At 43.8% G+C, this 21816-nt stretch overlaps 1 protein-coding gene across 4 annotated transcripts in view; it reads right to left on the bottom strand.

Annotated features, from left to right (window-relative positions):
* The window catches only part of ARHGAP20 (Rho GTPase activating protein 20), a 61552-nt gene extending 40170 nt beyond the window's left edge, over positions 1 to 21382 (bottom strand). Inside the window, exons 1-3 of one of the 4 annotated variants that reach the window (XM_032680028.1) lie at positions 6294 to 6375; positions 5836 to 5921; positions 4859 to 4951 (exon numbers count right to left, since the gene is read on the bottom strand). In XM_032680028.1, the coding sequence (XP_032535919.1) occupies positions 4859 to 4899 (41 nt within the window). In that variant the 5' untranslated portion in view covers positions 4900 to 4951; positions 5836 to 5921; positions 6294 to 6375. Of the gene's footprint in view, positions 1 to 4858; positions 4952 to 5835; positions 5922 to 6293; positions 6417 to 10701; positions 10788 to 21199 lie in introns of those variants that run through there. The other 3 variants (XM_032680026.1, XM_032680029.1, XM_032680027.1) reach the window with 3 other exon arrangements.
* Between the last annotated feature and the right edge of the window lie 434 nt (positions 21383 to 21816).

Genomic DNA, 21816 nt, shown 5'->3' with positions numbered 1-21816 from the left:
TGATTTTGACTTACCTCATGGATGAAGCTAACCTTTTATTCAAAAGGGGTTTACATATATCTTCTTGCAAACTGTATTACAAGAGTTCAGCATAGGTCATATAATAAGCCAGGAATTCTGGGTTACCAAAAATAGCTAGGACATGCTGCAGATCTCTACAGAAACAAGTTATTTCAAGCTGATGTGCACATAAACTGAAAAGATTGGTGTGGGCATCTTTAGAAATCCCTTGGGACCATCGTGTATGGCTGTTAATGAGCCTGCATGTATCTGCCTGCCCTGTTCTCTGCAGCTACCTGTCACGCAGGCTGTAGATGGGTAAGAATAAGGCACTTGTGTGACTATGTCCTTTAAACCAGGAAATGGCATTTTCTAGGTGACTGCCTGGGTTTACAGCCTGTCAGTCACCTCATTCATATATCAGATAATACCAGTACCAGTAGGGCTGCTCACAGTCTCTCAAAGTCTCATTGCTCAACCATCCTGCCCCTTTAGACTCTGATTTTCCCATTTTCCAAGCAGTAATTCAGCTAGGCTCTTCTTCTCCTTGGCTCATGTCATCTGGGTAGTCAGCAGTTAGGCAACAAATTTTAATAAAAAATACATTCAAAACAGTGCAAGACTTCAAATATGTGGCCAGGTAAAGCAAACCTGGAATCCACTAGCTGTTGTTCCTTAACTGTCCTTTTTCAGGAGAAAACTTGCTGATTACAGACAAAGTAATCACACACAAAGTGATTACTAGAAATAGCTGCGTGTACTGCCTCTAAAAGACAAGCTCCTTCACCATGCTTTATCCTTCCGCAAACTACAGCTGCGACTGGAACCACTGCTGACCAGCATTGCCTGTATCCCCAAAACATAACAGCAACTTGGGAAGAGTACAGAGAGGAAGTTCACTTGTGTAGGAATGGTGTGAGGAAGGCCAAGGCGAAGCTGGAACTGGACCTGGCAAGGGACACAAAGAATAACAAGAAGGGCTTGTACAGGTATGTCAGCCAGGAAAGGAACCAAAGAAGGGGTTCCCCCCGATAAACAGTGCTGATAAACTGGTAACAGCAGATGAGGAGAAGGCTGAGGTACTCAACAAACCTTTTGCCTCAGTCTTCAATGGCAGTCTTCAGTCGTTCTCTTCCCACACCTCTCAAGTGGATGGACAGCAGGATGGGAACTGGGGGAGAAGAGAGATTCTCACTCTAAGAGAAGATCAGGCTCATGACTACCTGAGGAACCTGGATGTACATAAATCTATGGAACCTGATGAGATGCATTCGAGAGTCCTGAGGGAATTGGCTGATGTAGTTTCCAAGCCACTCACCATGACATTCAAAAAGTCATGGCAGTCAGGTGAAGGCCCAGGTGAGTGGAAGAAAGGAAATATTGCACCCATCTTTAAAAAGGGTAGAAAAGAGTACTCTGGGAACTAAGAACCTGTCAAACTCACCTCTGTGCCTGGAAAGATCATGGAACAGATCCTCCTAGAAGCTATTCTAAGGCACATTGAGAACACGGTGGTGATTTGAGACAGGCAACATGACTTCACCAAGGGCAATTCCTGCCTGACCAACCTAGTGGCCTTCTACGATGGAGTGATTACAGCAGTGGACAAAGGAAGAGCTAAGGATGTAATCTAACTGAAAGGACAGATCACAGAATATTCTGAGTTGGAAGGAACCCACAAGGATCAAGTCCAACTCTTAAGTGAATGGCCCATATGGGGATCAAACCCACAACCTCGCTGCTATTGGCACCATGCTCTAACCAACTGAGCTAATCTCAGGGTCAGTGGACTTCTGTAAAGCCTTTGACATGGTCCTCCACAACATCCTTCTCTGTAAACTGAAGTGATGGATTTGATGGGGGACTGTCAGATGGATTAGAAATTGGATGGTTGCATCCAGAAGGCAGTGGTCAATGGCTCAGAGTCACAATGGACATCAGTGACAAGTGGTGTCCCTCAGGGGTCTGTATTGGAACCAGCGTTATTTAATATCTTCATTAATGACACAGACAAAGGGATCAAGTGCACCCTCAGCAAATTTGCAGATGACACCAAGCTGAGTGGTTCAGCTGACAAACCTGAAGGAGGGGATGCCATCCAGAGGGACCTGGACAAGGTTGAGAAGTGGGCCCAAGGGTATCTCATGGGATTTAACAAGGCCAAGGTGCTGCACCTGGGTCAGGGCAACCCACAGTATATCAATACAGGCTGAGGGATGAAGCACTGAGAGCAGTCCCGGGGAGGACGACTTGCGGGATCTCATGGATGAGAGACTGACATGAGCCAGCAATGTGCACTCAGCTCAGAAAGCCAATTGTATCCTGGGCTGCATCAAAAGCAGCATGGCCAGCAGGGCAAGGGAGGGGATTCTGCCCCTCTGCTCTTATGAGACCCCACTTGGAGTACTGCATCCAGCTCTGAGGTCCTCTGCACAGGAAGGACATGGACCAGTTGGAACAAGTCCATAGGAGGGCTACCAAGATGATTAGAGGGATGGAGCACCTCTCCTACAAGAGAGAATTGGAATTGTTCGTCCTAGAAAAGAGAAGGCTGTGGGGTGACCTAATTGCAGCCTTCCGGTACCTGAAGGGAGCCTACAGGAAAGATGAAGAGAGACTATTTACGAGGTCATGTAGTGACAGGACAAAGAGGAATGGCTTCCAGCTGGAAGAGGGTAGGTTTCAATTAGTTGAAATTATTAGTTGAATAATTAGTTGAAATTATTTCCTAGGAGGCTGGTAAGGCACTGGAACAGGTTGCCCAGAGAAGTTGTGGATGCCCCATCCCTGGAAGCACTCAAGGCTGGGTTGGATTGGGGTCCTGAGCAAGCTGGTCTCGTGGAAGGTGTCCCTGTCCACAGTAGGAAGGTTACAACTAGATGATCATCAAGGGCCCTTCCGACACAAGCCATCCTATGATTCTGTGAATCTATGAACTGTGGGACACTGTGGGATGAACTTCACAAAGCCCCACCACAGACGTGAAGAGAGAATCTGCCCAGCCCTTGTACTGGCTTAAGTTTTTAAGGATCACTTCTTTAAGAGGGATGACCAATATGGGTGCCATATGGAAGATAGGACTGTCACTTCACCTGTCCCAGCCATAACAGGAACAAATCTGGCTTTGGTTTGCCTCAAGGGCTTTAAACTATATTTTAATACTAATACTACAACACAGGAATTATCCTATTACAGAGAAGAGATTACTTGGTATACCTGCTGTTGCCAGCTATTGCAAGCATAATGACCCAGATTCCTTATGAATAGCCATGCAGCCACATGCACCTGTTTCACACTCTGTAACTATCTGCCTATCTATTCAACAAGTTTTTTACATAGCTACTCAGGTATGTTAGTCAGAGATTCCTATGCTGCCAGTGATCTGAGCTGTGGAAAAAAGCTATTAGAGGATTTCCAATATCCCTACACCTTATGATGGTAGTTACCTGTTCAGTGCTGCCAGCAATCATGCTGTACTGGGATGCGTGAAAGCACAACTCCAGGTGTTTGGGAGCTCTCTGGTCAGCAGGAGAGCATCTAAAGAACAGAGGCACTTGAGAGGCCAGGAAGCCTCTGAGACGATGTTTTTTCAATCATGGGTTTAGATTCAGGTACTGAAATTATTATCATGTCTTGCCCTTGAGGCTTATTATCCCTTATTGGATCTAGCCCCTGGTACTCAAACACTTAAGACATTGGCACAAAAGAGATCTAAAGACAGACTGTTACTCCCATGATATGATTACAATTCCTCACCAGCAGCTTTGTACACGAGGAAGCAGCTGGACCAAGAGAAGCAATATGTATAAGCCTGGGGAGAGTGTTCAATGTCTATTTAATGTTGACCCTTGTCAGAGGTGAGAGCACCAGAGGCTGCATATCAGCCTTCACATCATTAGAGCCTTTCTGCTTGTTTACACAAGATAAATGATCACAGAGCAGTCTGAACGAGTTGGTCTGTGATTTCCTCAGGTATGCTGTTGCCCAAACTGCTTGGCCAGACTGTCATCTGGCAGAGATTTTGTTGTCTAAAACCAGGGATACACAATGGCTGGACAACAGCTGCATTCTGCCAGACCTCAAGGCCTAATCCAGAAAGTCCTTAAAACGGTCTGCAGCCAAAAGCACATGTGGAAACTGAGACATCTGGACAAGCACAGCCCTGCACTCATCATGATGAGCAGTGCCTCTCACTGTCTTGATCTTAAAACTGTCACAAACTGTATCCAGTTTAAAATTATATCAGTTTAAAGCACTAGTGTTAAACTATTAGTCACTTATTGAAAAATTAATCCCTTATTTAAACTTCAATACCCTGCTTCCAAGGCTTCCTTCTGGTTACCTCTAGTCCTTTCCATTTAATAAAAAAAGCAACATATCTCTAGGACTTGCAGCTCATTTCAATCTCCAGATCACTATAAGCCAGTTTCTACATCATAAATGAAGAACTGAGGGGTTTTGTCAAAAACCAACATATGCACACATACACACACACAAAAAAAACCAGAAAAAACGCAGCAGGGGGACAGGAATGCCAAACTCTAAGTTAAAAGGCCATTTGAGGCCTCAGAAAGTTCATTTGGTTCCTTGTTAACAGTTAATAAAATTTTATCCCAGCTACTATTAGGTAAAAATAAGTTTTGTGTTCAAGCACATGGTTTAAGGAAATAATACTCCAGTGTCATAATTAGATTAAATCAAGCATGAATTAGAAATACTATAAAAATGACAACTTGTACAATATCATCACAAGTTTTTTTAATTATATGCAATTCCATTAAAAAGGAAGAGCAATTTGATACAAAATAACAATTAACCCCCCCCAACACTATTTTTCTACAAATTCATATATCCTTACCTTATGACATACTGAGGAGAGAAATCCAGGAAATTTCTCATGCAGAGATTTCTGCCTATTCTGACTAAGCATAAAATGTTAAAACATCAAAACCTTTCATGAAATGAAAAAAATTTATTAAAAATCCTGATCAACTGTTTCGAGGGTGATTTAAATCTAAAAATTAGACCCAGAAGCAAAGAGCTTTTCATTTGCTTTGTTGACTGAGTCTTTAGGAATGGGATTTCCCCTCCTTTTTGGTGACTAGCTGGAGCTTTGTGGAAAAAGTATCATAAATCAAGATAAAATGAGTGGTGATTGTATTCAATCCCTCACACTGGGAAACTATTTTGTGGGATTTTGTCCTTTTTCTTACTTTGATTCATAAAACAGCTCTTCTGTATTTTTGAGTGTATTGAGTCTCTCCGACAAAATACTGTAAGATGAGGGGTGGAGGACACAGGGTTGGAGGTGTTGCCACTTTGATTTTCACCTTGGAGGACCACTCTGACAAGGGTGACAGCCCTTGTTCTTCCCAAAAAAACTCAAGCCCTGTGGCTTCAGGAAGACTTGTCTTGCAAGGACTTCCTTCCATGGCATGCCTCTTCTAAGGGTCAATGAAGGTGCCGTAGAGGCCTCATCCCTTGTGACCACACCTTTTGGGTGGCTGGGGGCACAGGAGGAGGCTTTAGAGATGCCATTTCAGTTGTGTGGGTGAGTGCCCAGCATTACCGGCCCATCCCTTGCTATCCCAGTCACCCTCTCACAATCCTTGGTGTGGCAGACCAGGTCCACACCAGGGAATAGCCCCAAGGCAGGGCATGGCCTTGACTGCCCCAAACAGTGGGAATCTGCCTCTGCTGCCGAAGGCACCAGCGTAAAGTGAACGTTTGCCCCATTGGCTTCTCCCCTCCCTGCTCTTCTGCAGCTTCAAGAGAACCCCCTCCCACCCAAACTGTGGCATCAGCATTTGGAATGGGAGCAGGCTGGGATAGTACCTCTCCATGCTAACTCCCAGTCTTGGTTCTGAGCCCATGCCTTCCTGCTGCTGGCTGCTCCGGAGGCAAACCCTCACTGATCACACCTGTATGGCACACACAGAGACTGACACACATGGAAACTGGCACACACACACACACACACACACGGCATGACAGCCTTTGCCCCTCAGAGCCCCTCAAAATCAGCCACGAGGTGTCACCTGTCTCACACCATCCCAGGGCTGTGCCCTGCAGCAGGGTGACCCTAAGCCATGCCCTATGAGCCACCAGCAGTGGCACCATCGACTGGCCCGGCTGTGGTGGCCCTGGCCAAAGGTGCCGCTCCTCTGCCTGACGGGTGGTGACCCTGGCAGAGGGGCGGCCTCAGCCCAGGGGGTGCCATTCACGCTGATTCTGATCTCACTCTGACAGACTCTGTCATGGTGCCTGTGGGGCTGTGTGAGAGCAACACCCACCTCAGCATTGACAGACAAGGGAACGGGGCAGGGAGCCTCTTCCTCATGAAGGCCTCGTCCTGTATCAGCCGGTAAAAACGGCTGCGGCGTGAGGCGCAGGGGCAGGTGCTCCTTCTCCACCCCTCCATGCCATAGTGCACCGGTGCTGAGCTTCACCAAACAAACACACCTCAGGAAATCACACTGTGAGGCAAAATTATTCACTATCATGGACGTGACTGAAGAATGAGCAAAATTTTCGCAACCGAAATATCTACTTAACAAGCTAGTTGGTTGCAATGAGCTTTTATTCCCTTCCTCCCTGCAATCAGTTTTGCCTGAAACACCAAATACTCATCTTCCCTATAAAAAAGCCCTCTGGCAATTTACATTTATTAAAAGTCTCTATTTTTGTCTTCTTCTAGTCACATAGCTTGGATCATCCACATGTCTTCTGATTAAAACCCTGAAAACACAATGTCCAAGACTCTGGGAACACTCTGTATTTGATTAGCGCCAAGTGGAATGTATTACTAGATTACACATATGATCTTCGTTATCTAGGATATTTAGCCTTTGGCACAGGACCCCTGGAAGATAACATGCCAGAATCACTTACTGTGCACTGGGAGAAGGAAGAGCAGCCTCTCTGTGAATGGCATAACACTACTTCTATGTAGCAAAGGGGAGAAAACACCTTGGAAACTTGTGAAATCCTCAGTTTTTACCTTCCACTTTTTCAACCATAAAAGTCACATAATAAAATTGGGTAGGGATGACATTTTAGGACTTTCCTTTTGGGGTTCTTTAGAAATTTGTTCAGAAAACCTTTTAAAAAATATACTTCAGGGTTTTTTTTGAACAGCCTCTGCTTCCAGCTTACACCAAAATAACATCATAATTATGCTTCATGGTGTAAAAGAAGAGTTGTTTCATTTTTAGTATTTTAACACCTTTACTGTGTAGAGACACAGATCTCTAAATGGTCGTGCAGACTCAGAAATTGTGAAATTATATTAATAAATTTCAGCATGTAAAAATATCACTTTCAATGATCTGGTCAGGTGTGCAACAGAATAGGGGAAGCTGCCAGTGACTGCAGCACATAGTTTGGCTGTCCCGGTGAAATATCTGAGATGGAAGCAGAAGTCTGACTACACAGACCAAAAACTTGGGTTTTGTCACAAGTGAAAATTGTTTTGAGGGACAGCAGAACAAAGGCTGAAAATCTGACTTGAAACAAATCTTTATTATTCTGTATTAACTACTTTGAGATGACGATACCTGATGCTTTAAATCCAGGCCTCAGACATTTCTGTTTCAAGCCTGTCATTTGTGTTGCACTGAACTATATCATTAAGTTGTGCAGGTTTCATTAAAGGACACAAAGAAAAACTAAGAGGAAAATTACAACTGCAGAACAGGTCCAGGGCCAAATATAACTAACCCAAATCCTTTGCTGATTTCACACACATTAATGGAGTAAACAATCAAATTAACTTTTCCTGTATCTCAGAAAAATACCAAAAGCTTACTTTTCCAGTGTATTTCTACTATAACTTTGCTCAAAGTGCTTCCAAAGAGGACATCTGATGATGTGGAACAGTCCTTACATGCCTATTCATCACAATTTTGTGATGAAAAAAAAGCTGTGCAGAAAAAAAGGAAGAGAAACAAGAACAGGAAGCAATGGAATAGTCTCCATATTTTCACCTCTTGGGTGTAAGGGCCCAAATTCCACTATAATAGCTGTACTATTTACTATGTTCCTCTGCTGCTCACAGGTACAAGTCAAGTGAGGCAGGGATTACAGCATGATTGGACATCCGTGCATCAACGTGCCACACAGCCATCCCATAATTCTTCTGCAGGCCAAATATCTTGGATCTATCTTTATATGGCTGATGTGCCAAAGTAAGATTTGTAAGGAAGGCTCAACTTTCATTAAACCAAACGCTACAGCTGGAGAAAACAAAGATAAGCTTTTAAGCACACAAGACTTTCGGATCTGCTTCTCTTTCAGGACTTGATAAGAGGACAATGGCACAAAACAAGCATCTGCTATTTCCAGCTAGATCATCTTGCCTTGGTCACATCCTTATGACAGCTACAACAACATCACCACTAAAAATCCTTAATCCTCTGAATGCTAAATAGACATCTCCAGATGTCACAATGGTTTCTTTGAATAAATAGCATTAATAAACTTTAAAATGCCCCAAAGTAAGTCTGTCCAAAGCAGATGCCAATGCATTTTATGAAAATGCTCTGTATATAAACCAGGGACACCTGACATATAAAGTGGTATAAAAATACAAACCAACTTGGCTTCTAAGTATTTCCTGCCCTTTTCAACTTTGCACTTGTTCATTAATTTCAACAAATATTGAGGTGAGCCAGCTGCTGAGGTGAGAGCATTCAAATAAATCCCTCACAGATGCTTGTTAACTTCAGATAGGAGCTTTATTATCTACAAGTCATTAATCAACCATTAACAAGTAAGTGTTATGGAGTCCCAGTATTAAGGTTCACTGCCAGAGAAGAATAATGGATTTTGCAGACTGGCTGTGTCTACAAGAAGGAGAACTAAGAGCTGAGACAGGTCTGAGGTAAAACATTTGGAGGAGATTAGAAAACATGAGAAGTCATTTTGTTGCTCTTCAGCTCTCCTTCAGAGAAAGCACTTCACAAGAGTTAAGCATTTACACAACAAACTGAGTGGAAAGACCAAACTCATCCATCAGTTCAGTGATGAAGAGGCATGTGCTTTGTACAGCCAAACAGGGAAGTCAGGCACAGGCGAGAATTGCTGCTCCTGTGAACAATAATAAACACCATCCAAAGTGTCACCCTCTAACTGAAAGACTCTGAAGCTACAAAACCACCTGCTCTGACTTCAGGGCCCTCAGACTTCACCCAATACCTCTCACAAAGGCCACAGACTTCAGTTCAAATCAACAGGAGCAGCTAAATTGTTGCATGCCACAGACAGAGGACAGACATGATTGAGGCAGCATCCATCAGTTATTAAAGCAGCAGGGTCGGTCAGGTAGGCAAATCATTGCTCTTACTGCAGAACAAGGCAACATGTTCCCCTCTTCAGTCCTCTTCACCACAAAGTTTCCGCCAACTGGCCTTAAAAAAAAAGTCCTTTCACAAACCAGAAATAATTCTGATCTGGGCTATACAAGCAAGACATATTTACACTTCAGAAAGCGTAAAATTCTTAGGTGAAAACACTCGGTGCCTCTCCAGCTATCTCCAATTTCTGATACTTATGGAGCAGGCAATGAAACAAATTAAAAATCAGAACTAAAGAAAAATGTTAATGTCTGAACCCCAGCAGGAAAATGAAATCTGCCTCTCCTATTTTGCAACTCTCTTTTTTTTTTCACAGAGTATTTTCACAGGTTTCTGAAATACTGTGGAGTTCTACATGATATCAAACCAGGTACTAGTTAGATCAAACACAAACAACTTTCCAAAGCTCTGACTTCTTATACACTGACTACTTAACACACCATAGAGTAGGAAAAAATATTCCTTACAAAGCCATACTCTAATTTCCCTCAATAACATTTCTTCATAAAGAGCAATACACAGCTGGAAGCATTAACAGCCTGCCAGATGGTTCACTTCTCGATAAACACTTACATTTTGTAAGTTTAAAGTCTAATGAACTGTAGTACAGGGAGACAAAAGTTATGTATGCAGAGTGGTTCAAATGGCAGGTCAAGGCTGGGGCTGGACAGGGGACTAGCTCCATAGAAATTCCCATTTCTATGGCAGCTTTACATTGGCGGAGGGAGGAGGAATGGCTGATTCTGGCAGAGGACAAGGACAAAAAATGCTGAATGCTTAACATCCACATACTCAGCCCCACAAGTGCTAATACTGGACAGGAGAAGGCTTGATCACCAGATCCTGGTCCACAGTATTGTCCTGAGTCAGCAGGTGCTTCCAGATCCCTGGAGAGCCTGTACCATTCAGCAGGTAATGACAGAAGAAACTTAGCTCAAATTAAATTGCACAGTTCCACAATAAACAATTCTGAGTTATGCCTGGCACTGCATAAGCATACAAGGCAAAAAGCAGGGAACATCTTCTTCTGCCCATGCCACCTCCCCAGGAGGCACTCACAGCCAGTCACAAACTATTTACAACTGAACAGCCCAAATGTCACATGCCCAGTTGCAAATTGCAGAGCAGCTTTGCCCAGTTGGGTACAAACAGCTTAGTGTGGCAGCACTGGGGAAACCCATGAGAGTTCTGTCACATCTTTCAGCAGGCTTTATAGTTGTGTAGCTACCAAGCAGCATGAATTGTGTTCAACAGCCTGGTGTGGACAATAACTCAAAAACATTTAAAGTTTTGAGAATGGGGCTGAGAAAGTACAAAACAGTACAGCAAGCAAAACTCACTGACTCACCTTGAGGCCGATCTAGATCTGCTAAGTGCTTTGACAAAGATCAAAGATGGTGCAGACTGGCGTCTCTGAGCCAAACTCTTCATTTTCTGATTGGAAAAAGAAACAAAATGAAACCACAGGTGAGATTTGGAACAGTAACTGCATGCATACAGATTGTTTGCAGCCAGACTTCCATTTCAGACTATGGGAAAAAGGCTGAGTTACTGCCATCAGAAACCCTAGAGGGGGAAAATGGTTGTAAAATATCACCTTTGAGAAAAACAGGAGCATGACCAGAAAGCCGGTGATAAAGAAAAGCTGATTATTAGTGTCTATACACAGATACCTGTGGTACACTGCACACATGAAATAAATACCTAAAGATGGTCCTCAACCACTTTTTGTCCCTTAATAATTTATTATACTTTAAATTTATCAATTTTCCAGAGAGTGGCTTAAATTTCAAGTGCTTCATACATCTCTCTGTCAGATCTGACATCTACCATAAATTAAGGTTTGGAATCTATCCACCTAACCTTATGTGCTATATTGGGCTACCTTTTTTTTCCCCAAATCTTCAGAGATGAGTGCATTTTCCTTCTCTGCTAATCTAGCTGGAACATTATATCTTGCCTATCAGTAGCCAATCCTGACAGGTTTTTCATTCCTGATTATGTATGGGAAAAATAGGATAGTGAGAGGCAGGACAGTTGTTAGCACAGAACTAGGAAGAGACTGAGAAAAAGGAGACACTCAAAGACAGAGAACGCAGCATGAAAAAAAAAGACAAAGCACAAGGAAGAGATGCAAATATCAGTAGCTAACAAGGGAGCATGGATTTCTGTTCAGTGAAGTTGAACACTACAATAAAAATACTGAGCAAACAAACAATACTGCTTTCCCCAGAGGTAAAAAATTTCAAAAGCACCCACAGGAGACAAACCCACACATTTCTCTGAACACAAATGTATTCACCACATCATATTCACTCTCCCTCCTGCAGCCAGAAGCAGGACTGAGTAGTCCTGGCCCTGACCCTGGAGCTGCTCTCTTCAACGGGTTGTGCAGCCTGCTGCCGAGGTGCCTGACCTCTCCTCTCACTGACCCTCCACCAGAAGGGTGATTGTTACCTTATTTAACTTAAATACTTTTCAGAATAAACTGGTGAACAAAAGAACGGGGGTCAAACTCCTCCTGAGATGCCAAGAGGGCAGTATCCGATGCTGCAGTGGTCCCTTACACTACCCTGGCCACCACCCGCCAACCAGGTGAACCTTTAACAGTCATCAAGTCTCTGTTCTCAGCTAATCGCAAAGCATGACTTTCTTCCTTCATCCTAAAAATAACCACTGACTATCAGGAAAAATATGTCAGAACAGTCAGAACAACTGATTCTTCTGCCAATGTATGTGCTGGATGTGGCACACATTTTGTTTGGGCAGGTGCACAGCGTGCTCCCCTTGGAGAAATTGAACTCTACAGTACTATTTTACTTGCTTTTGACAAGGACATTTCTTTTATTCACTGCAATGTATCTGTTATTGTGTCATTTTTTTTGGTTCTTCCTTTATTTATGTAAAGCACGCTTCTTTGTTTTGTCAGATACTCAGTTATAGCTATTGTGCAGCAATTGTTATAAATTCAACCATGTAATTTCAATTCACCTTTAAAAATTATCCCCTTCTCCCTATTTGATCAAAAATTAACCTTCTCAAGACTGATAAATTAAGTCTGGGAATATTTAGCTGTCTCAGATCAAACTATAACTGGGTAACAGCAGATTACTAACAAAAGAGATGCCCATTTTTGATAGATTTGAAATAAACACATGAATAAATATGCTAATTTTTTCTAGTGAATGAAATCAGTTTGAGTTACTGCTAGCAAATCTGAAAAGCTGTTAGCAGTTTTAAAAGTAGCATAGCTGCAAATATGAAGGCAAAAAGAAATCTGTTTAACAATGCAGTCTAACATCCTACAGAAGATCAGCCACACATTTCACACAACCAGCAGATTTTAAGAGTTTATATAAAGCATTGACTCCCAGAAATCTATTGTAATTTACTCATTATTGGGCACGTGGCTTTTGGGGGGATAAAAACTGGAACATCTCAGGTCCTGCAAATGCAGTGAAAGTTTGTATACTTTCAAAGAGATCTTAATTCCTTTGACTTCTCAGGTCCGAAAAGAAAGCAGTATTTTAAAATCTATGGCAATTATGGCAATTCTTTTCATGCTTGGGTTAGCAGTACTGAATAGTGCCTGTGGCAGTAAGATTCTAGTCTTGACTTAAATGTCTGAAGACGAAGGTGAAGTCTAGAACTACAGTATGTTTAATAAGAGCTCAAATAACTGGCAGAGATAAATCTGTTGGAAGACATTCCAGGCAGTCTGTGATCCAGCCTCTCTGAACTTGCTGAGAGCAAGACCCATTTGAGCAGGCTGCTCTGGGCCACCACTAGTCCAGGTCTGTATTACCTCCAAGGATGAGATTCCACAGCCTCGCTTGACAAAATCTTAGTACAGCTATTAAGCAAATCTTAGGAGAAAAAAAAAAAAAGCCTCAAAACATAAAAGGATCACTGCAAAACTGAAGCGAGTCAGGTCAGCTGTATGCAAATAAAAACATTACACAGAGACATTGACTACAGACAGAAAGGGGGGATTTGTTTTTATTTTCCTATGTACAGAGTTTGGGAAGAGAAAATAAGTGACTATCATGACAACTTAAATTCATTTACTTTGAGAAGGAAGAGGATAAATTCATATTTGGTTAAGTTGAACTGAGATGCCTGCTCTCCTCAATTTCACTGCCTTTACATGCAAGGATGGCAATGTGGAGGAGATACATCCTGAACATCTGTAGTAGGAGCAGATGTTTGGGAACAAAAGGAGATGCAATGACCAATTATCTAAGTATGGGACACAGAAGCATTTCCCAACATATATCCCACATCATTACCTCCCATTTTTTCATGTAAATATTAGAAAGGTCAACACCAAGAGAAATCCTCATACTTGGTGGCTTAGTCACATTCATGTGAAATGTATCATAAAATCAGTATCTATAATGAATGTTTACAGTGTGCTAAACACAAAGATGATAATCTTGTATCAGACAGGACAAACTAGAGTTATTTTTGTCTTCCTCACATTCAAAAGCTTGAGTTCTTGCCCTCTCCCCTCTGATTCAGGTTTAACTTCATATTTTCTGCATTTCTGGTGGTGGTTGTCTTGACTGCTTTTTAACAGAAACAAAAAAGTTTTGCATTATTTGTTGTTGGACTGGCAGTAGTATTTGGCCACTTTCTGGTATAAACAGACACAGGCCTATAGATTTCAAAAGAATGAATTTACACCAGATATTGATCACACCTACACTCTGAAACACTGTTTCATAAACTGTGATGAGCAGATCAGCCCACCATGCTGAGGACAATAAGCTTGCAAACCATCACTGAAAATATGCTATCCCTCCTCAAGAATCAGAACACTCTAGGGATTACAGCAAAACTTGCATAAGTATCTCACAAGTCATCAGATGGAGGAAAAATCTATTCCTGACTGCCAGTATTCTGCCTCGCAGTGGATAATGGTACTATATGGAATTTACATAAAATAATATATTACCAAGTTATGATATTGATTTCCATTCTGTGAAAATGGTAACATAGAGCAGCATCTTCACGAGGAGATCAAAAGAACTGGAACTGTCTTGCACGTTACATGTATCACTTAACTATATCACGCTTATAAAGAGAATTGCAGAGCGTGAATTAAAGAACGGATTAAAAAAAATTAATGGTACTTGCTGTTTATTTTGTGAGGGCAAATAACAGAAGTAACACATATATAGTGTACGTAATATTTTCAAGTATTTAGAGGAGTTAAAATCTATGCAATAAGCCCTGCAGCAGCAACCGCAACCATATAGGAGATAGGAGCAGGCAGGCTAAGGCAGGGATTGTGTGCTGTAGTTCCCCAGAAGCACACTGCCCACGTTGGCAGGTTTAGATGCCTGACCCACACAATGGTCAGACGTGCAGGAGGATTCCTCTCACTCAGCCTCTGACTCACACACCTGAGCTATTTGCCCTGTGCTCCTTTTTGAGACAAGAGAGAGAAAAGGACACATTTAGGGCACAGTTCATCTTATCCGAGAACTTTTCCTTCACTGACTGTAAAAGAAAACTAAGGTGACCAAGAAAATTGAGTTAATCATCTCAATCCTATTCTAGCTGCCTGAGCAAAGGACAGGGAATGAGCAAATTTGTGAGCTCAGTAACACAGGGAACAATTGTGTGCTTGTATTGTTTTGAGCTTACGATGAGAAAATGATGTTACCTGATATCTATTTAAGAGACTCATACAAAACAGTCGAAAAAATTATTTAGTTTCTGACTGACAGGTAAACACTGCAGAAATGCCTCCTCAGCAACGTGCAGATAACCTTGTTAAAGCCTCGTCAGACACTAAAGGATTTCAGGCCCCTGATTTACAGGCTCACTCCAGAAGTGGGTCAAGGCTGAGACATCTCCTGGGTCATTTAACTGGTTGACAGGGACAACCCTCAGATGTGCCAATGCCTTGAGCTGAGGCTCAAATGACTAAGCTCTCCCTTTCACTGATTTATTTTTCTAATGAAAGGAAGTCTGATTTTAACAAAGCCTACTCTTTAAAAAAAGAATCTAAGTTAATAACTGAGCAATTTCATCCATGCAAACTCTGGTCCTGTTGTCTGAGCAACAAACCATCTGTGGCACACATTTCTGGTTTAGCTAGACATGAACCAAAGCACAGAACACAAATCCTTACCAAAAACTGTGAGGCAAAGTTCAGCTAACAGCCTCACAATCAAAAAAATCAAAACAACCCTCAGCACTTATTCCAGGACAACTGGGCATCACTCTTTCCCCTGTATCACGGGGCCACTTATGAGAGGCAATATATAATTTTTTCCTACATACTATAATCCAGTATTTGTTAGACTCACAGAGCAGGGTCGTCTAAAAGTACCAAAAATAATAAGAGTGTCATATAGTTTGGTAAAGCAAGAAATAGACCTATACTGACCTATAACATTCTCAGGCCCTCATAAGCAGGGTGAGAAGATGACTGCATTTGAACTGCTGGCTCAGGCAGCTGGGATGTAGGTCCCACAGAGAGACCATTTACCATAAAGGCAGAGCAGGTGACAAAACTATGTGCCTTTGTTTATGCTGGCAGAATAGTTTTACTATACAAGGACTTTCCTAAAAAGAAAGCCATTTTTGGATGGATGATGGAGGAAAAATTTGCAGGGTCACAAGAGGAAAGAGCTATCAACACAGTGGAAGCAAAAGCACATCGTTGTGGAACAGCAGCTGCTAGAGAGCAAAGCAAAGATGAAGATGGAAGGCCATTTCAGAGCAGAAAGAAAAATGGATAAAAGAAACTAAGAGCAAGATATGTTCTACAACTACTTCCCAAAGGATGCACATGTTTGGAAGCACTGATATGGATGTCTTCAAAAGATCTCATCCATCTACATCACAAGATGGAGATGTCGAACACCAGTAAAAATGTAGACGAGGGAAGCATTGAATATTTTGCTTGTGGGTCCTACAGTCAGCTCACCGGGTTCATAGCGCTCAGACCACTGACTCCATGGTAATTTTTGATGAAGCCCAAAGTTTCCTTTCAAGCCTGACAAAAAGCAGAAAGGTTAACACATGGACACAATTCTGCCCCTGTTTCTGTACAGTAAGGCTTTCTCAGGAGCAGTTTACAGACAACAGAGAGAGGAGATTCAAGCAAAATTAAGAACACCGGCAATAATTTGACATCTGCAGTTCTTGAGCGCCTCTCTTTCCTACTGCCACCATGAGGGACAAAAAAACCCCAAGAATGAGAAAATCAAGAATTAGAACACATTGTTTTATGCATAATTTTCATTTCTCTCATGGACAGACAGGAGAAGGAGTGCTCATAATTAAAGTAGTATCAGGAGGCATATCACAACAGTAAGTTACCATAATCCAGCACAGGTCGCCAAGGGGATTTTAACCTAAGGACCAATTAGGTGGATGATTTCATTAAATTACGTCCCTTTTGGTCCTTATCAGAGATAAAATTGCTGCAGGATATATCTGCGGGATGACAGGAATTGTCCATCACTTCACTAAAGAGTGTCAGAAGTGGCCCTGGACATCTGAGATTTCCAACACTACCAGGTGTGATTTTGGAAGCAACCCACCAGATCCTTAGCCAGGATCATAGTAAACAGGATAGAGTATTGCAGGAAGAAGAAATCTCTGCTTACGAAGCTTTATGTTAAAAAACATACACATAGGGGCATGAGATGAGCTAACATGAGATCAAGGTATCATCAAATGCAATGGTAAATACATACTTTTTTTGCACAGTGAGACAAGTAAAGGGATGAAGATTATGTATGACTAGCATTACCCTTCCAATGCCAATAATTTGCCTGAATTTTATCCATTTAGTACACTGTTGGGGGACACTATAACTCTCCTTTCCCTGCCAGTAAACTGTTGCTATATTTGTGATCAGAATCACAAAGAAACATATTTTTATAGTGATGGAATACCTTATTTCAAGTCTCAAACCATAAATACTAATTTGCTAAGTGTGCAAAATGGTTATTTTTTGCACACATTGTAGGAGTAAATATTAAAAATTGCTGACCCCCAAAACATTTTAAGCAGTTACTTGAAAACTTCAAGGAGGCAGCAAAAATTCTAAGAGTGACTCCTTCTGTTGCCAGATACTGTTTTGTGTAAAATATTCAGGGTTGGTTGGAATCTAGCCCTTCTAAGAAGAGAGAAGCGAAACACCAGGAACTTATAAATACGGTTAAATGACCACAGCTGCTACTGCTGACATGGTTACCTCAATATAAAAGACATTTCTGCTATATAGTTTGTTTTGATAAATTTGTAGAAATAAGCTCTATCTGTATAATCACTCTTACTCATGTCACTTCAGTCCACTTCAGAGTTGCATCAATTTACTGGTATTGGTTACTAAGGTGCTGAGAACACAGCTGCGTTGGGCAGGACACGTCTCAATGAAGGAATGAAGGACCACCGCCTCCCTAAGATCTTGCTCTATGGTGAACTTGCCACTGGCTACCGCAAGAGAGGAGCCCCGAAGAAAAGATACAAGGACTCCCTGAAACAACATCTCAGCCTTGGCCATATTGATCAACATCATCCCTCCAATTGGAAGGCCTGAGACACACCGTCTATAACGCTGCTGTTTCCTTTGAGAACGCACACAGGATCACTCTGGAGGAGAAAAGACAATGCAGAAAGAACCGTGTCTTGCTGAATATACCACCTAAGGAGTCTTTCTGCTGTGCCTTTTGCAATTGGACATGTCTATCTCGTATTGGCCTTATTAGCCACCAGTGTGCTTGTAACAAATGTGGATAGAGCCTTCCTAAATCTTTGTTTGCGAAGCCCAGCCATGATGATGATGATGATGGTTACTAAGGTAAACAGTCAATACAAAACTTCTCTGCAGGTCAACCACACATAGTCCAGTGACTCCAGTAAGTTCAGTAAAGGAGGGAATCTAGTCCAGAATTTTCCAAAAGCATTAACTAAAACACTGCACTTCAATGTCACCTTTTAGCAGGGTGCCTTGAGTGCATTGTAAGCATTTAATAGAGAGAACCTCCCACTGCCTGTGAGGTAGGTTAGCAGTGCAAACCATTTCACATGCCAAGAAAAGGAAAAGAAATGGTTCCAGGAAATTAGTTTAAATAGTCATACAAAATACATGAAAAAAACCCTAGACATTTTCTATCTCTCTTCTGGTTCTATGGTGTGATCAAGCATATGATCTTTCAGCTTCATTTTGACAGCCAAGCAGCAGATGAAGTAGGAGTTCAAATACCACAGAACAATGTAGCAAATCTCAGCTAATTTGAGAAAGGTATAGTCAGGAGAATAAAAAGGCAGAAAGGTTCAGTGGTCGCTTAGTGTCACATATTTGCAGATATTTTTTTGCCAGAAAGTAAAATAATTGATGTTAAATACATATTTGCAAACAAATTGCTGTGTCACAAGTATCAAAACTGATTTCTTGCCATCACGTTCTTCCATTTAACTTCCATTTGTATGCAACCAATACAAACAATGTAAGCTCCCTGGTAGCAAGAAAGACTTTCTGTATTGTAAAAAAACTTGATGCTTTGGCACTGAGTGGAAGACAAAACAGAGGGATATATAGAGTCCATGGGACCCAAGTAGTAAAAGAAATATTTGAACTGTCACTGAGATCCAGCTTCAGGTAAAATTAGGAATAGCCCACTGCTGTACATGCATAAAGGTAGGAATCTTCTTCCACAGAGAGGCACAAAGAGGTGGTGTGCTAGTAGTCTCAAGGGAACACCACAGCCGTGGACAAGCAGCTGAGCAGTTGGCTGGATGTTGGTGGCTGCCTGTGTCGGTTGTGAATGATGTGCAAAGCTGCCATATGCTGCACGGCCCAGCCAGGGTCTCAAGCTGCTTCTCCACAGGAGGATCTCCATCTGTACCCCTGTTGCATGTGCCTCCAAGCTGAGGAATTCCAAAAGGGCTGCCAAGATCCGTAAAAAGTAATATCCCCGCTCTCTTGTCAGCACTGGCAAAAACAAGGTCTGCATTCCTTTGACTGTGGGCTCTTTGGAGCAGGAATGGGAAACACAAGTGATAGCATTAATATTTGTCCTCAGACTGTTGAATTATGAAGTAGAACTTGTAAGAAAAAAGTGTTCATCTTCACAGTACTTGAACATAACTTCTCATTTCAGGTGGGTGCCTGGCATCAGGGCTGTGCCAGGTTGGAAGGTACATGGTACTCTGTCTTCAGCAAAAATGAAAGAAATGGTTGATAAAAATCAAAGCCACACATTTAGCCATCTCAAATTAGACCACAGTACTCGGAGAGGGTGAGTATCTACTGCATCATTTTGCCCAGCTGGGCAGCAGAAAGTACTCCACCACTCTGTGTAGGTGTATCACACACCCACTTCAGAAACCAATCAGGTATTAACTGCGGTGTAGTAGAAGTCTTGGCCAAACTCTCTCCAGGCAACCATCTCACCACTGACAGCAGCTGTCATAAGAAGAGGTCCCCAGGGCTGCAGTCAGGCTGTAGAGCTATGTGGCTTGGTGGGACACAGCACACATGGACACAACCCATGGAAATAGAGCATCACTTCCCAGTCCTAAGAGACACATCAGCAGGAGAGGGATCAGGATTCCTTTCTGCACCACTGTGCCATAGCCAGCAAAGTCCCAATGACTGCTTAGCCACAGGATTGAACACAATCTCAGCCTCTAATACCATGCATCCTAAATTCACCAGGTGGACAGATTTAGTAAAGGACACCGTAGCCTGGCCAGTCATTCTAATCCTGCCAGCCTATTTGGCTCTGAAGTGCACCTCTAAAGACAAGGCAGTGCATAGATTTAAATGCCATTGTGAGGCAAAATTGGTAAGGCGGGAAAGCATCAGCTCTTCTTTGGATAGAAAAACACTACAGCACTTGCTAAACCAAGGAGAAAAAAGAATTCATGTTTTATACAGTGAGAAGAATGTGGTTATTACAGCTTGCTCATTTCATTTAAGTATAAGGCAGAAACAAGTGCTTGGCTGTACGCAGAAGGGAGCATTCTGCATTCGATCGTGTCAGATGCTGAAAAGCAATTTGAGACATCAAACAGATTTTACAAGCAGTTTTGAAGATGGGATGAAGCTCTTCTGCCATCAATTGTGATATATTTAGCGCAAGGCGCTTCTTCAGGAAGCCTCCTATATGTCTCTTGCACAAAGCACGTGTGAGAGCAGCCAGCAAACATCCTCATCTCTAGCAAACCCTCCCCTCGCTCTCCCCAGGCACACACGCAGCAGATACCTCTTAGATCCCCTGGATAACCATTCTGCAAACGTTTCCCCAGCAAAACCTCCAGACATCCACAAAGCAAAGCTCCCTTTAGGTCTCCCCAGGACATCCATGCAGCAAACACTCTTGTCGCCCCAGCACATCTATGCAGCAACATCCCCCGCGCCCGATCACTGGGAAATTCATGCAGCAAAGACCCCTGGCTCCACCGAACACCATCCAGTAAACCCTTCCCGAGCTCCCCGGGACAGCTGTGAAGCGGCGCTCCTCACCTACCCCGGACATCCAGGCACCAGCCTCCCCTTGCCGCCGGGATATGCATGCAGCAACCCCACTGAGGTCCTGGAGGTTATCGACCCGGGAGAGCCCGCGAGCCCCACTGGGCAGCGCCGCACCTCCAATTCCCCGGGGCACCCGTGCACAAGCCCTTCCCGCCGACAGCCCCCGCTTCCCCGGCTGCTCCCCCGGCAGTCCCGGTCCCGCCGGCGGCGTGCAGGACCCAGGGGCGATGGTGCGGCGATGGAGCGCCCGATGGGGCCGCGGTGCCCCCCGCGGGGGGCTCGCGGGCCGTGGTGAGGGCCGGGCAGCTCTTTCCCGTGTGGTCTCCAGGGACGGCCTCACCTTCTTGCTGTCGGCGGCGGCAGCGAAGCCCCTGCCCTCGCCGCTCACCGAGGACGAGCGGCCCGGGCCGAGGTGCTCCTGTTGCGGGGACATCACGTCCATGCAGCCCGGCGCCGCCGCGCTCCCGCCGCGGGGACACCCGCACCATGGACAGGGCGCGCCGCGGCGGGACACGCCCCCGCTAGTGGGACACGCCCCCTGTTGGACACGCCCCTTGTGACACGCCCTTAAAGGCCACGCCCCCCGTCTCGGGCCCCGCTCTGCACAAGGCGGGGCCTGGAGGCGGCGGGTGGGGGGGGGTAGTACGCATGCGCGACCGGTGGGCTGGGGGGCGCGAGCAGACGGCGCTGGGGTCGTGGGCGCGCGCTAATGCCGCGCCTGCGCGCGCTCACTGCTGAGGCGGGAGGCGCGAGGGTGTCCGGGAGAGCTACGGGATCCCGGGAATGGGGTGGTGCAGGGTCAGGGCACTGGGGAGCCGTTGAAGGGTCCCGGGGTAGGGAGGGTGTTGCGCTGTCCCAGAGCTATCGTCCCCTCCCCGCAGTTCACCACGAGACATCGATCTCCGCAGAGTCCTCCCGCGGGAAGGTCCCCACCTGAGGGCAGGCAGCGGGTTGGTG

The sequence above is a fragment of the Chiroxiphia lanceolata genome, chromosome 2 (genome assembly GCF_009829145.1).
Source record: "Chiroxiphia lanceolata isolate bChiLan1 chromosome 2, bChiLan1.pri, whole genome shotgun sequence".
Lineage (NCBI taxonomy): Eukaryota > Metazoa > Chordata > Aves > Passeriformes > Pipridae > Chiroxiphia > Chiroxiphia lanceolata.
The sequence above is the reverse complement of the archived record's forward strand: the minus strand, read 5'-3'. Positions and strand labels throughout refer to the sequence as shown.